At 44.5% G+C, this 16468-nt stretch overlaps 1 protein-coding gene across 1 annotated transcript in view; it reads left to right on the top strand.

Annotated features, from left to right (window-relative positions):
• Nucleotides 1-16468, top strand: part of LOC126538766 (uncharacterized) — a 47753-nt gene that overhangs the window by 11874 nt on the left and 19411 nt on the right. The window contains exon 3 of the mRNA XM_072289730.1: nt 9603-9815. Coding sequence (XP_072145831.1) covers nt 9617-9815 — 199 coding nt within the window. The 5' untranslated portion in view covers nt 9603-9616. The remainder of the gene's footprint in view (nt 1-9602; nt 9816-16468) is intronic.

Consider the following 16468-nt stretch of genomic DNA (forward strand, 5'->3'; position numbering starts at 1 on the left):
GACTGCAAAGGTCTTGACTCGTGTGCTACCTTGGTGCCTCAAGACAAGAGTTTATTGGCTTGTTGCTTGCATCTATCATCACATGCTACATACAGTGCAGTCCACTTATAACAATATCACTTATAATGATATATCAATTATCACGATGACTCAACTTGGCGCATCAACTTAGAGACCCTTGGGACTATCAGGAAAATTATGCGGATCCCAGGTGCTGTGGGAATCGATGTAAGCAGAGTTTTCTATGCTGTTTGCTTTGATTGACGATAATTGGCAGTGGTGTTGATTGCGAATTTTGAATGTCTTTAACGGTTAGTCCAATGTGAGGGTGGTGAGCTGATGGTAAACATTACCTTGCATGCACCTTTCCTGTTTGTTTGCATAGTACAGAGAACACACAGGGAGATGTGTTTCTTGAGGCGTTGTTGTACGCCATTGTTCGTAACCTCTAAGAGAGTGAAGCATTATCTTTTCCTCACATGGCATGTCGCATCGTGGCAGATGTGTTAAACATTACTTCAATTATGGGGCTGTATGTGTCAAAACTTGAATCAGGTTATGAGGCACTCCGTAGTGGCAGACTGTGCATTAGTTTTGAGACCCTGGTATCCTTTAACATGCATCTATATCGAAGTGCAAAAGTATGCAAAATGCAGCTGCCACGGTCAGGATTGAACCTGCGACCTTGAGCGGTACTACAGCCGCAAAACTACTGCTGCGAGTACAGAAGTGTTTATTTGATCTGCTGCTGCTTTCGTTCTGTCACATGGACACTACAGTGATTTAGTGGGGCTTGGCGTCTGCACGCCTCGTGTCAGTTGTCTACATGGCAAATGTGCGTGATGTTTCATAAATAGCGTCAATTTACCATACCGTACCTTTACATTGCCCGCAAGTGCCGTCGTGTTTCCTTGTCTTCTCAAATCACCCTTTCCCTCCTGCCCTTGCCCACCCCCTCTGTACATAAACTGTGAGTGAAGAGTGGCAAGACTGTTACTCACTCGTGTCACAACTGCGTAAGTTCTGCCTATCCTCTGCATTCTATTTATCACCCTTCTGGACTTGCATGTTAATAGAAGAGTTTCTGCGATTCTTTTGCTGGGACTCGCAGATACTTACAGCTGTCAAGAGGCTTAACTGGTGATGATCAGGGAGCTCCAAAGGGCACTGTGCACAAGCGACACAATGGAAAGGCTTGAACGAGCGTCTTGCGTCACCTTTCCTCTCTACCACGCTCCTGCCATGTACATGCATGCTCTCACCCACCACCCAACGCAGCTTGCAAGACAGCAACAGCAAGTGGAAAGCCGAAGAAAAGGGCAAAGAAAGCTTTGCTTAAAAAAAAAAAAAACATATACCACGACATGTTGTGACCGTAGTTTAGATACAACCACCAAAGTTATGTCTTCTGGGTGGTGCTTTGAAAGCAGACTGAGCTTGACATTTGCATTTCTAAGTTTCCTTTAAACAAACGATGCTCAGAGAGGGTGGAAAGTTTACCTATGCAAGTTGGTATTTGCCACCATTCCACGCAGTGCATCAACATCATTATGCACTGATTATGCAAAAGCCACAGAGAGCATCGCGACTTGGCACAGGATGCCACAAGTGGCATCGTCTGCCTTGCATCCACGTCAATCACGATGATGCTTCATACACGTCCAGAGAGAAAGCGAAAAAACAAAAATGCTAAAAGTGAAATGCGAAGCAGGTTGGTGGCACCCCCCCTTTCTACAATATCTCTCTCTCTCAGTGAGCGTGGAAACTATGTGGAAAATTTGCCACCTAAGCATGCCAGAAGCAGGGCACAGTCCTGTTTGTATATGATAGTGCCGACAAAGCACAAAACAGTGTTGCTTGAGACGAAGCTGCAAATCTTGCAAGCCTCAAAGAAGTACGAGCTGTTGTATTCGGCGATGTTATTTCTGAAAACTGGGAGGGCCGTGATCATGAAGGCTGGACCCAGTGACCATGTCTATCTATGAAAAAAGGGTTGGAGACCATTTTCCACCATAAACTACTGTTTGAAAAAGGCGGGCTTTGTTTGCCAAAGCGAAACCCCCATGGTAGGGATACCAACATGATGAAAGCCACTGAAATAACCAAGCTCTCTGAGCATGTCGCTGTTTCTAGCCTCTATAAGCCCCGAGAACGAACTACAGGGGTGCTGTGAGCGCCGCTCGCGTGACGTCAGGGCACGGATTCGCGTCTGTCGTCTGCTACAGTTCGGGCGTTGTCCGGGCGCTTTCTGCGGTGTTTTCGTTTGTTCGCCCTCGTTCTCTCTGCTTGTATACTTATGGTGGTAGTCTCAAATATATTTTTACGACGTCTTCCTTTGCGAACATACGTTCAAAGAGCAAATTTCATATACAACAATGCAGCTCAAAGGCAACGCTACAGTGCCAGCCGAAGGAGCGCAGACCAGCCCATTGCGGTTTTTTCATGCGCGGATGGACAATCGCAAAAACATAGCATATAAGAATCCAGTTATGATACCATACCTGCCGCGGTGCAACAAGTACGTCACAAACGCTGGCTATATATGATGTCTACAACAATTACGTTGATTTGAATCCGCTAAAACAGGTTTGCTCACGTCGAGTAGTTCATGGTATAATGTAGAATTTTTGCATTTCTTCACAGAAACGCTCGGTAGTAACACGGGGACTTAATACTGCAGTTTAGATTCTACAGGACCACTTGCTTCTTTGACTGCTTGTCAAAATTAGGCGGTTCTTCCCCTGTTTATTTTAAGCGGCAGAAATTTGAAGTAAAGTTAATGAAGGCTTGCAGCTATTTACAGAATACAAATAGAAATGTACCAATATATATTCCCTTTTCCGTGCTACACGTTCAACTCACTTCAGAAATTTACTGGTGCCTGTTGCTTGAGGGATATACATGACGAATCTGTTTGGCGAACTGACACAGGCTGCTCGACCCAATTTTTTTTGTGAAATATGCCTGTTGGACCGCATGGCTGCAGCCAGAAAGAAGTCGAAGCGTCAATCATTAGTTACATTGATATTACATTACATTACATACATTGAAGATATCAAAATTTCCTGGTGGAGGGTAAGAAATCAAGTGAAAGTATATGCAAGGCTTGTGGCGCTTTTTTTATGAATGTTTGCGATTGGATTGGAGCAAACTTTATTTAGCCTGCAGTTGGGCAAGGTTCTCTTTTATGTACCGACAAAGTGAATAGTTATCTGTTTGTATAATTAAAGAACGCTGGAACGATACATGGTGAGACAGAAGGTGTTTGAATTTTCCTTTTCTAGGCAATCTAAGCTGCGCTGTAGTAGCTCGAGAATACTTTAGCCATTCCAGTTGGCACTGTAAAACATGCTTTGTGGTTTCAATTCGAAGTTGTAGTGAACTGATGGGTTTCGCGAACATAGCGCGCCTCGCCATACCGGCAGTCGATTGCTACCGTTAGGTGATCAGGGGTGTTCCATATTGTCGATAAAGGCTACTGAGGGCCACTATGAAACATTTCATCACTTTCAAGTGATTGGCTCTCGATCTTAACAACGAAACCTTTCTCTCAGGTGATTGCTACTATGGTGTTTGTGAATTAACTATGTAAGTACTCTACGTGACGCGCCGTCGTGTTAGCAGCCACGAGCAATTCGTTTTCTGGAGGCCTATTTCAGAGGGGGATGAAAGTAGCAGCAAACATTTTCATAAGAAATGCGTGCCTATTTTTTTACGCATTAATGAATGGCCATATTTGAATAGAACACACCAGAGTAATAAGGATCATGATGACAGCTTCGCTGGACAGTGTCTTTCTAACACGGATAACATGCTGACACCAATTACCCAGATTTTTCTTCCATGTAAAATGCAATGTCTCTCATAGCTAAATACTAAGGGAATGTTAAGTGTTTAGTGAGACATCATACACAACTTCGCATGTTGAATTTGCAGACATTCCTTTTACGCAAAATTTATAGACAGACACGGCTCATATATCCATTGCAATGCCCGTAGACTCCTTCAACACTACATAGCTTGCGATATCCAGGCCGCAAATTTTATTGACTCATGCGCTTTAGGAGAAGGAACTGTGGTTCAGGCATGGCAGCAGAAAGAAGCCGACATATCCTTCAATAGTTACGGCTCGAGCCACCCATACCCCAAGCATACACGAAGGGAACAAGCGCGCGCGGCAGCCGAGCGAGCGGCGTCCTGGCCATGACGTCACTCGCGAGAGGGCGCCACTCCTAATTCTCGCCGCTAATATTGCTACTGATGGTGAAACAGGTGGGGCTTCAATGGAGGAGTTTCTGAGTGCAGATAGTGCTGCCTTGTTCTGCAAAGAGATCTCCTACGAGGCGATCATTGTCATTACAAACAGCAGCATTGTATAACTACAGCAGTCGCTGTATACACATATACACATGATACACAGGTATCAGGAAAGGGAAAGCGAGGAGCAGGCTGGCAACTGCCACCGGAAGGGGCACAATGCCTGCCTACTTCTCTGAAGGGAGGTGACAGCAACACAGAAATGGAAGATAGGAAGGAGGGTAGGAAAAAGGAAAGAGGAAAGGAGAGCAACAGGACAAATCTAAAGACCAAAGTAGAACACTGCAACAGGTCAAATCTAAAGACTAAAGCAGAACTCTGCAGCCGGAGTTAAAGTGACGCCGCGTCGAACAGCCTCCACAATTATCAACCACATCCATGGCTAGTTCGCTATGCGGCTAATTGTGTTCTCCACGATGAGACGCCAAGTGAAGCTGCACGTAATCACCGTTTCACCGGTAGTCGGTTCACCGGTAGTCGCTGTAACAACAAGGTAGACAATGCAAAATGCACTGTTGTCAATCAAGGCCCTCATTGATTTTGTGCACGCTTGAGGATTGCTGCCAGTGTATGTGCAGCAGCTGGATGTGATGCACTGCAGTTGTGAATACAAAACTACCGAAAAGGCAGGTGCACATTTCTGACTATTTCAGCACGCCTAATGCTTGACGTGCTGTTTAGGGCCATAAACAAACATATAATTTTTTAAAGCCTACTTTCTACAGTGACTATTCTTTAACGTGAGTGGCATATTTGTGTTCAGAGGTACAAAGGTATATTTGGCAGCTTTTTTTGTTTTTGTAGCAGTCCAGATATAGCGATGATCGGTTGTAAGATTGATCTTTTTGATACTGTTATAAGTGGACTGCACTGTAATTACTGCACTGTAATCCCTGTGGCTGAAACGAACCATCACATCTGCCTTTATACCTCTGAGGACTGCTGGAAAGCACTCCTGGATCAAGGTGCAGTACACATACTAGTGTCATGTAAGTATCTGAATTTCCGATTAATTGTGTTGAATACAGTTAAATGTCGAAATAACAAAGTAGGTAAAATCGGCAATTTGCTTCATTATATCGAAACATTTTTGCATTAAAATTCAATATTTTATGCAAACAAGTACAGTAGCCAATCAATTTTTCTTACATGGAAAGGGGTCGCAGAATGCTCTGCAATATCGGGCAATCAAAAAATGAAATTTGATTGAGAAAACAATTAATTCTGATGATATTCGGAGTCGGTGATGAATGATACAGTTTCATGCCACATAGACTATATCTTCACAATGGTGGTACGAATTAAGCGAAGCCAGCCATGCCTTCGTGTGCACTCCGTGGTTGCGGCTCATGGCGCAATCATAACGCTATCATGAAAAACGCTGGCAGCAGGGAGCGAATGCTTCGTCTGCCTGTCTCTCCAACGGGTCACTGAAACTCGAGATTACGCAACCTGCAATACTAGGCATACAGGAAGACGGCTTACATGAGCCACGCTGTCTTGGCACACCCACACCTTGCACACACAGGAGATGACCTCTATAGCAGGGTGCACGGCTACGTATGCACTCAGCCATGCTTACAGCCATACACAGCCACATCAGAGATGCGTGCCAGAAATTGCCACACGCGTCAACTGCCCCCTCGCTCCTCGTGCGCGCTTGATCGTAATACTACTAGCTCGCTCCCCTCTCCTTTTTCCCCCTTTGCTCGCACGTCAAGGCCGCACTTGTGAAGCCACCCTCTTTCTTGTATCACCCTCGCTCGAAGTGCTCAGTGTGTGATAGGATCTTATCCACTTTGACTTTTTACGAAACATGATGCGGCTCCACTCTGATCGCAGTGGTTGCCCTGATTGCGCATGCGATTTCAGAGGTGAGTTTACAAGCAGCCACTTGTAATTCAATCAGTTGACCATCTGCATCCAGTTTCCATTTATTGTGTTGGCGTTCCTTTGTGGGGGAAGCGACATTTCATTATTTTGAAATCGCATACAAACACACTTCATTATATTAAGGTTCTGTATACATGGTGTTCTACTGACAAGAGGTTATGAAAGGTTAAATACTTCATTATATCGAGGTTTGACTGTATTTTGCTGTTTGATGTTTGCCTTGAAAAAAAGTTTGTGGCTGACAAGCATCGGGGTTTCTTGCATACACTAATATACACAGTTTGATTACGCCATGGGCATGGTCGCTGGTTGCTCTGCCACTATTGAGTCGAATGAAGATTGCTTCATTGCTGACTACCACCTAAGTGCCAAATTAGAAAGGTCTATTTTCATCTATTTTTTTTTTTTATTGTGATAAGTGTTTGTGCAAGCGTATCTGTACTCTTGAAAAAACATTGCATGTTTACTTGCAGAGAATATGTTTTGTCACTTTATCGTCGCTCAGAAAAATTTGAAGTAACTTTTCTCCAAAATTGGTCACTCTAAAGATTTTAAATCTACAGTAAAAATATTCGACCCTGGGGATTCACATTTCGGGAAAAAAATGCCTTGAAAGATTAAGAGGAACAAAATGGGTGGTGCATCCATTCTTTAAAGATAATTGGCGACTTTAATGTCAATAGCAACCCTAGATTGGTGCATAATTGTATGATGAATAATATGAAATGGTCACACCTGGTACCCAAGTTGGCAACAAAGCGATTCAGTGAAGGGCAGCACGTACCCAGTATGGCTGTGAAGCACCTTAACAAGGTGGCAGTCAGACCTGTAAAGCGGCGGAGGGTGCTAAGAATGTCTGTATCTGTGCAGACTGCCCCTGCAAATTGAACCTGGCGACATTTAACATGTGAACCCTCTCAAATGGGGCTAACTTAGTGGGGGTCTTTGAGGTATCGGGCATTGCCCGAGATATCATTTTCCATAATGAGGTTAGAAAAACAGGAAGGTTATACAGAGCTGACTAACGGCCATGACCTCTGCTACAGAGATCTTCCAGATAAGAGGGAATACGGGGTAGGGTTTCTAATTCATAAGGAAACAGCAAGAAACATGAATGAATTCTACAGTATTGGCATCCGTATTAATAGCTTGTTTTTGAATAACTTTTTTTCACGGAACAATCTCTCTTACAATATTAAATTGTGGGGTTTTATGGGCCAAAACCACTTTCTGACTATGAGGCATTCCATAGTGGAGTACTCCGGAAATTTTGACCACCTGGGGTTCTTTAACGTGCAGCTAAATCTAAGCACATGGGTGTTTTCGCATTTCGCCCCCATCGAAATGCGGCCGCCATGGCCAGGATTCCTCTTACAATATTGTCACGCAGCTTAAGAAGCACCTTTCTCTGTATGCTACACTCTATGAGTTGTTCAGCATTCTATGCATGCGCACTGATGACCCGCTATTTTATAGCACACGCACTGGTATAGCGTGCACTAAACAAAACCCGTCTATTGTATGTGCGACACAAATTGTGTAGTGCTTTCTGAAAGGCATGAAGGCACCAGTGATACAACTGGAACTTTTGACGAGTCATGTATAAAAGCCGATGCACTTGACCCACGGATGACATTTTGACGATCAGTGAGTGGTCGTGCCACTATCATTGTGTTGTTTTACTGGTTTTGCTGGGCACAGGTTTACCCAGTGCATTGTGCCACTTTGGTTGTTCACCGTCACTACAACTCAACAGCATTAACAAAAGCATAGCAGTCATCTTAACAAATGTATAACAGATTCTCTTATGATTACATCGATTACAGGTAGTACAGGCCTACTCCTCAAGCTGTAGTGATGATTATGGAGCAATAGAAGTTTTATGAGGATGTTGAATTAGCAACCAGAAAGGTCCAAACTCAGTGCATTGTAGTCATAGGTGACTTTAATGCAAAAGTGGGGGGAAATTGGCTGGGAGAACGGGCGACTTGCAACTATGGAATCAACTTCGGAAATAGTAGACGAGAGATTTTGGTAGAGTACACGGAGAGGAATTGCCTTCATATTATGAATAGCTTCTTCCGGAAGCGCACTAACAGGAAGTTGACCTGGAAAACTCTAATAGGCAAACAAGAAAGGAAGTAGATTTCATGCTCAATGCTGACCCTAGCGTAGTGCAGGATGTAGAAGTGTTAGGTAGAGTAAATGCAGTGATAATATGTTATGAGGTCGAGGATTGGTCTCAATTTGAAGAGCGAAAAACCTAATTAGTTAAGAGAGAACAGGCCAGCCAACCTAGACACAGTCAGGGTAAAAGTAGATGACAGGATAAGGGTAATTGGAGATCAGTGGGACAGGCCACCTAGGGTCATTGAAGAGGGGCACATACCCAGTGAACCAGCTTGGCATCAAAAAGGTTTTTTGAAGAGCTGCACATAGACTATGTTACATGCTGAATGACCCAAGTTGGGCTGGAGGTAGACCTAATTAGGTAGACCTAGACCTAATTAGGTAGACCTAGACAGAAAGACCTAATTAGTTAAGAGGAAACAGGCCAGCCAACCTAGACACAGTCAGGGTAAAAGTAGATGACAGGATAAGGGTAATTGGAGATCAGTGGCAGATGTCGCCCAGGGTCATTGAAGATTGGCACATACCCAGTGATCCGACTTGGCGTCAAAAAGGTTTCTTGAAGAGCAGCACATAGACTGCGTTACATGATGAATGACCCAAGTTGGGCTGGCGGTAGGTTTTGAACAGTTCCCTCAACACAGCATCCAGATGCTCTACCTGTTTTACCATAGACTACCCAGTGACCTAAGGCAGAAAACAGGCTAGGTGTGGACATACATACATGCATGCAGACCTACTGCTAACAAGGTCAAGTTCTTAAAGAATGCTATTGCATTAAAAGACAGTCTATCAGGGTTGCAGAATGAGTACCAAAGGAATTGATGTCCAATTGTGCACAGCAGACAACTAGGTAGTGTGACGAAGTCGATAATTTGCAACCACGGGATGGTATCAACTGGCATAAGACATGGGGCGATTGGGTATCCTACAGTGGACATTAAATAGGCTGATAGCGATGACCTTAGGATCTTGCAACCACTTTCATTAGTTGGACTACATCAATAGCTTTAGCATGTATGACATGAAAAAGTGTCCAAGATATGTTCTGCTGTCGTAAGCCTTCCACAGAAAAAGAGGGTGCCCTGCTTTCAAGTATACAATGTGGAGTGTCCCTTGTAACCCTTTAGGAATCCTGCGCCGAAAGGGTTATTTCGTGTTCCATGGCTATGCATTGTAATCTGCCTCTGCATATTTTTCATTGATGTATTTACCTCTTCTCGATGTGACAGGACTGCAATCACCCCAATTATCTTGTGCAGGCCTCACGAATGCGATGAGCCTAGCTGAAAGCATCACTGCCAAAATGGAATGCCAATGCCACACCCTTTCCAAGGTCGTCTGTCAGGTCGAGGTTGGCATGCAGTGCAGCTTGCCTCTGGCTGACAAGTCCGTCGAGTGCTTGTTCAAAGCAACGACTGAGTCTAGGAGTGCGCAGACTACGGAGACTCTGGAGCAGTTAAGCTCTACTCCAGGTGGGCAGTGACCGCCACTTCTCTTACAAAGATTTGCTTGCTTGTGTGAGTGTGGTAAATGGCCAAGTCTGCCTACCTTGATACAACTTGCTCAAGTGTGTGACATTCTGCTGTCGAGGACAAATTAGCAGGTTTGTGATTCTTGTCTGCATACTGATTGGGGCAATCTGCAAAAAATTCTGCTCTTCTGAGCACATTGAAGCAGCTTAGATCGCATAGCTTAATCCAGAGCTCTCTTGCCCTGATGTCTGTAGCTATGCCTAAATCAGCGATAAATGTAAGAACATGATCATAGATCAATGCGGAATGTAAGTCGACCTTTGTGTTTAGGGTGAACAAAATTCTTTCATGCAGTTAACTAGAAAACACACGCCTTGTTTTATCGATATGCTCATTCATTGAGGGAGGCAGAAACTGCAGGGAAACTCTCAGGATCCTTGTTCTGGGAGAGCTTTGGGTTGCGACATCCCACAGCACATCTTTGGCGATGACTAGGCAGGACAAGGCATGTGCAACACTATCATTGGGCAGGGAGCAGCATGCACTGGGCACCTGAGGCGCACGCCAGGGATCACTTCATTTGACTGGTCGGTGTCTTGAAGTGACTGCTGGCCATACACTTGTTTTGGTCCTCTGCTATCGATGGTCAGTGAGCAACTGCAATGCATGCTCACTGACCTGGAGAGGCAGAGCAGAAGGGTGGGACTAAAAATTAATCTGCAGAAAACTAAAGTAATGTTTAACAGTCTCGGAAGGGAACAGCAGTTTACGATAGATAGCGAGGCACTGGAAGTGGTAAGGGGATACATCTACTTAGGACAGGTAGTGACTGCTGATCCGGATCATGAGAGTGAAATAATCAGAAGAATAAGAATGGGCTGGGGTGCGTTTGGCAGGCATTCTGAGATCGTGAACAGCAGGTTGCCATTATCCCTCAAGAGAAAAGTTTATAACAGCTGTGTCTTACCAGTACTCACGTACGGGGCAGAAACCTGGAGGCTTACGAAAAGGGTTCTACTTAAATTGAGGACGACGCAACGAGCTATAGAAAGAAGAATGATAGGTGTAACATTAAGGGATAAGAAAAGAGCAGATTGGGTGAGGGAACAAACGTGCGTAAATGTCATCTTAGTTGAAATCAAGAAAAATAAATGGGCATGGGCAGGACATGTAATGAGGAGGGAAGATAACCGATGGTCATTAAGGGTTACGGACTGGATTCCGAGGGAAGGGAAGCGTAGCAGGGGGCGACAGAAAGTTAGGTGGGCAGATGAGATTAGGAAGTTTGGAGGGTCAACATGGCCACAATTAGTACGTGACCGGGGCAGTTGGAGAAGTATGGGAGAGGCCTTTGCCCTGCAGTGGGCGTAACCAGGCTGATAATGACGATGATGATGATGATATCGATGGTAGCTTCAGGTTTTTTTTTTTTTTCATGGTGTTTGCAGACTGCAGTGGCCGATCGGGCCTCTTCTGTACAGTCAGTTTATCCCAGCGGATAGTTATTCCTCTTCATCACTCTTGTTGCAATGTGCTTCAAGCTCATCCACCTTTGCTGATGCGAAAAGTGAAGCCTTTTCCCTTTGAAAAATGAGACACTAGTGAGTAATTCGATTACCTTTGCAATCAATCTGCCTCCTACTTGACAAATGCGTCAAAGTGAGGAAATTATAGCAGGTTGACGATAGAAAAAAAGACGACCATTACCAGGCAATTGCAAAATGGCCGGTCACAAGTGGAAGTAGCAAAAAAAAAGAGAGAGAAATCTTGAAGCAGACAATATGAGACTACATAAACAACAAGCTGAAGATTTGAAATCTCCTGGATCCCGACAGAAGAATGTCAGCCAAGGTGCCCCACCCAGAACTTGAATTTTTTCTGATGTGGCTGAAAGCCATGATCACTGTGCAAGTGCCGCTGTCCGGTGATATTCTAAATCAAAAGGCAGAAACCCTTGCACTCCAGATGAACATTGAGGGTTTGAAATTTTTTTATGGGTGGGTCCGAAATGTTAAGAAGAGAAGGAACTTAAGCTTTAAGAAGATGTGTTGTGAAAGTGCCACTGTAGATGAGTCGTCTGTTGAAAGTTATCGTTGTGGTAGGCTGCAGTGATTGGTCCAGCAGTTCATGTCCCGAGACACATATAACTGCGATGAAACCAGACTGTTTTATCAGTTTATACGTGAAGAAACCCTTGCGCTCACCGGGGACCCTTGCCATGGTGGCAAGCACAGCAAGGAATGGCTGACCTTTCTTGTCGGCAGAAACATTTCAGGAATTGAAAACCTTCCGACGCTTATTATCAGTAAATAAAAGAATCCAAGATGTTTTAAGAGAGTGCATGTTGAAGTGCTGTATGAAGCCCTCAAGAAGGTGTGGATCATGCAACATCTTTTCGAAATACGCATTCAGAAGCTGGAGAGAAAGTTGGACTGCCAAGGACACAGTTCTAATTACAATGGGCAACTGCATTGCGCATGGCCATGTCAAGGACCTCAAAGCTATGCAAGCGGAATCCTTGCAGTCGAATGAGACATCACTCCTGCAGCGGATGGACCTACGGATCCGGACTCTCAAGCAGCTCACTTGGTCACGTGTGCTTAGTTGCATGGTGCTATGCATCGACAGTGGCAAGAGTTACAACATTGACTTGATCCCTGCAGGCGGCATGCTTTTAGATGCACAGAGGCTGTGACTGAGAATGCAATCCAGAGCCACGCTGGTTTCACGATCCAACGTGAAATGCCATTGTCATGCAATGATTGCAACTCTAGCGAGCCTTATCAGTCCCCTTTATCTGCTGACCTCATCGAACATTTGCATATGGAAATGATACCCCGCCGAGACGTCTGCATCAGCAAGTGTTTGGTGTGTTGCGACACTGCGTACCCGAGTGCACAAGGGTCGGACCCTCCCGCATCTAACCATGCGTGGCTTAGCCATATCCGGGAAAAAGGGGATTCTGGGGGTTGAGCCGATACTGAGTGATTGGATCTTTAAGGCCCCTTGGCAAAGGCAAGACACTTAATTGGCCTGGGCTTCAGGTAGACAAGACCTCCGGACTGACCCATCCGGGGGAAATCGGTAGCCTTTGTCTGTCCTCCTCGCCAATCTTCATCTTTCTCTCATACTTTCAATCTTTCCTGTCTTCTACTCACTTCGTTTTACTTCCAATTTTCCAGGCAGCAAGGGTTTACCAGGTGTACTTTATCCAAACTTAACTTAGGTCTATTATGTTATATTATAGCGGCTATGTACAGCTGGCATCTGTGTTTCCTTCGAGTCTTGCAGCGTTCCCTTGTTGGGCTCGATGGTGTACAGCTGGTATGGCCTCCTAAATTAAATAAATGTGTATGGATCTATCCTTCCTCTGACTGATGGATTGCCCTCTTAACAAAAGAGGGTGCACCGCAGCAAAGCTGAAATTTTTTTGCCACCGAAAAGAAACCATCCCTTGATTTCATGTAATTCATAGTGAAAACCCTGAAAAGACAGAATGATTTCACCTTTCATGGTTGCAAAATGTCTCACCGAATCAATTGGCCCTTGCTACGAAGTCAGAGAACTAGCTAGTGGCAATCTCCTGCTTGATGTCCGCAATAAACAGCAGCATGACAAGCTCCCAAATCTCGTCTTACTCGGTAATGTGAACATCACAGTGACTCCACATCAATCCATGCGCACAAGCAAAGGAGTGATTTCTGACGATGACTTGTTGAGTCTGAGCGAGGAAGAGCTTCTAGAAGGCTGGAAGAAACAGAATGTCACAATAGAAAAGAAAATCATAATCAAATGGGAAAACAAAGAAATTACAACTAAATACCATATTTACTCGCATAATGATCGCACTCACGTAATGATCGCACCCCTGAATTTTGCCGTCAAAATTCAATTTCTTTAATTTCCCGTGTAATGATCGCACCCCGAACTTGCCACAGTGATATGTCGTGTGCCAAGTCTAGCTAATAATAATCGCGCTTACCATCTGTCGAATGCTACGCGAACAACTCTTCAAGACAAACCAAGCGGTCTGCACACACCAAACATTCTTAAGCAGATGGCCCATTTCATTCCTTTCATCACTTTCCGTACTTCCATGACAAAATGAGGTACAACCAAAATAGCCTTTATTATGGGTTGGCTTTATAATGGTTGATGTCAACAAAAACAATAAAGGCGCATTTCGATTCTTTTCATCTGCTTTTGCACTCGTGAGCAACGCAACAAATCGCGCGCGGCAATGATAGTAGCCACGTTTACTCTGATACGTTAAAAGTGTACCCTATTCATACGCCAACGCTTGTAACACAGCTAAGATATTCGCCCACCCTTAGCGGAAACGTGCCGTATTAGGATAGTAGTGAAGACAGATGCCGCAGTTTCCGCAGCACGTCGGCCATGCATTTCTATGTCGCTGGCAGTTAAGCGCGCCCACCTGTTTCTGTCCCCTCCAAAGGGACATGGCTACGTTACTGCCGCAAACTTGCCGATATTAACGATATTATTCATCACTAATACGGAAGAAACTGTTTCAATACACGTAATGTACTCACGAGAAGAAAACAAAATCGGGTTCGGCGCGTTCGGCTTGCTCCGCCGGCCGCCATTTTTGTTTTGGTGTCCCGCACCCGCAATCTCGCATCCCGCAGCAAACGTGAGGCAAAAACAAAAATTTTTTTTTCCGCGGGAAATTTAACCCTCGTAATGATCGCACCCCTGAATTTGCGTCAATTTTTCTGACAAAGAAAGTGCAATCATTATGCGAGTAAATACGGTATTAGGGCAGCCACTGTCCAGCTTGACACAAAAAAGCAGTAGTCAACGCGAAATTGACAGCCACTCTTAGCAGCCTCCATGCCAAAGCACATTCATGTGGTTTCATTGTTTATTTTGGTTATCTGGCTTAGTTAAATAATGCAAATAAGTGAACAATTATAAAACATTGTTAGCTTAGTGAGGCCCAAATAGTTCACTAGGGCAGCCATTCTCGAGTTGACGGGCCCTATGGTGAAGTAGCAGCAGCCAAGCCGAAATCGACCGCCAATGTTGGCAGCCTGCATGTCGAAAGGAAAACAATACCAGTCGTATTGGAGCCATCGTCAAGATTTACATGCCCCTAAAGGCCAATACATGCAGCCAAGCAATAAGAAAAACACACCATCGGCTCCGTTTACTTCACCGCACAGTCATTGTTAATTTCATTAAGCCACTTGAACAAATAAGAGCGATGCAGAGTGGCATGCCCTTGTTAGGCGGCCTGCTTCCAGGTAGTTGTGCTGCCCTTACTGTTCTTTCCTGCCTGTTGAGAGGAATAATGCCAATGTCAGAAGGCCCAAAATACTCTATTGGGCACCCACCATTGAGCATGAGGGGCCCTGTGATGAAATAACAGTAGTCGGGGCTAGTCGGGGCATGCTTGAAAGGCACCTTTAACATTATGCATTTCAAAGCGCAGTCAAGTCATAGCCATTGTTAGGGAAACGGCAGTAATCAACGTGAAAATGACAGCCACTGTTCAGAGCTTGCATGCCAAAGCATAATTATGTGGTTGCAGTGTTTATTCTGGTTATCTGGCCCAGGCGAGTAATGCAAATAAGAGAACAATTATCAAACCTCATTAGCTTAGTGAGGCAAGTAATGCGAATAGGACAACAATTATCAAACATCATTAGCTTAGTGAGGCCCAGAAAACTCATTTGGGCAACCACCGTCGAGCTTAATGGGCCCTTTGGTGAAATAGCAGCAGTCAGGGGCATGCTTGAAAGGCACCTTTAGCAGTCTGCACTTCAAACCGCAGCCATGTCATAGCCATTGTAGGTGAAACAGCAGTAGTCAACACGAAATTGACCGCCACTTTTAGCAGTTTGCATGCAAAAGCACATTCATGTGGTTGCATTCTTTATTTTGGTTATCTGGCTCAGGCAAGTAATGCGAATAAAAGCAATTATCAAACATCATAAGCTTAGTGAGGCCCATAATTCTCATTCGGGTAGCTCTTAACAGCAGTAGTCGAGGGCATGCTTGAAAGGCACCTTTAGCAGTCTGCACTTTCAAAGCGCAGCCATGTCATAGCCATTGTAGGTGAAACAGCAGTAAACGCAAAATTGAGCGCCACTGTTAGCAGCTTGCATGCCAAAGCATAATTATGTGGTTCCATTCTTTATTTTGGTCATCTGGCTCAGGCAAGTAATAGGAATTGGAGAACAATTATAAAACATCATTATCTTAGTGAGGCCCAAAATACCCATTCGGGTAACTATTAATAGCAGTAGTCGAGGGCACGCTTGAAAGGCACCGTTTGCAGCCTGCACTTCAAATCACAGTCACACCATAGCCATTCTTTTATTTGTTTATCTGACTGGGCAATTAACACGAATGTAAGTACATGTGCAATTATCTACCCTGAATAGCTCTGCTAGCATTATTTGTACTAAAAAATGCTCAATAAGGTTGAATGTGTTTTATTGAGGCAATTTTTTAATGCGAAGCCGTTGGCATAGCGACGGTCAGATTCAGACAGTGACATCGGTGAAGTAATACTGTATTTACTCGATTCTAACACGCCCGCTATTGTAATGTGCGCCTGTTTTCCGTCACCAAAAAAAAAAGGAAAGAAAACCGCCCGGGGGGGGGGATTGTAACGCGCACCCATT

The sequence above is a fragment of the Dermacentor andersoni genome, chromosome 8, assembly GCF_023375885.2.
Source record: "Dermacentor andersoni chromosome 8, qqDerAnde1_hic_scaffold, whole genome shotgun sequence".
Classification (NCBI taxonomy): domain Eukaryota; kingdom Metazoa; phylum Arthropoda; class Arachnida; order Ixodida; family Ixodidae; genus Dermacentor; species Dermacentor andersoni.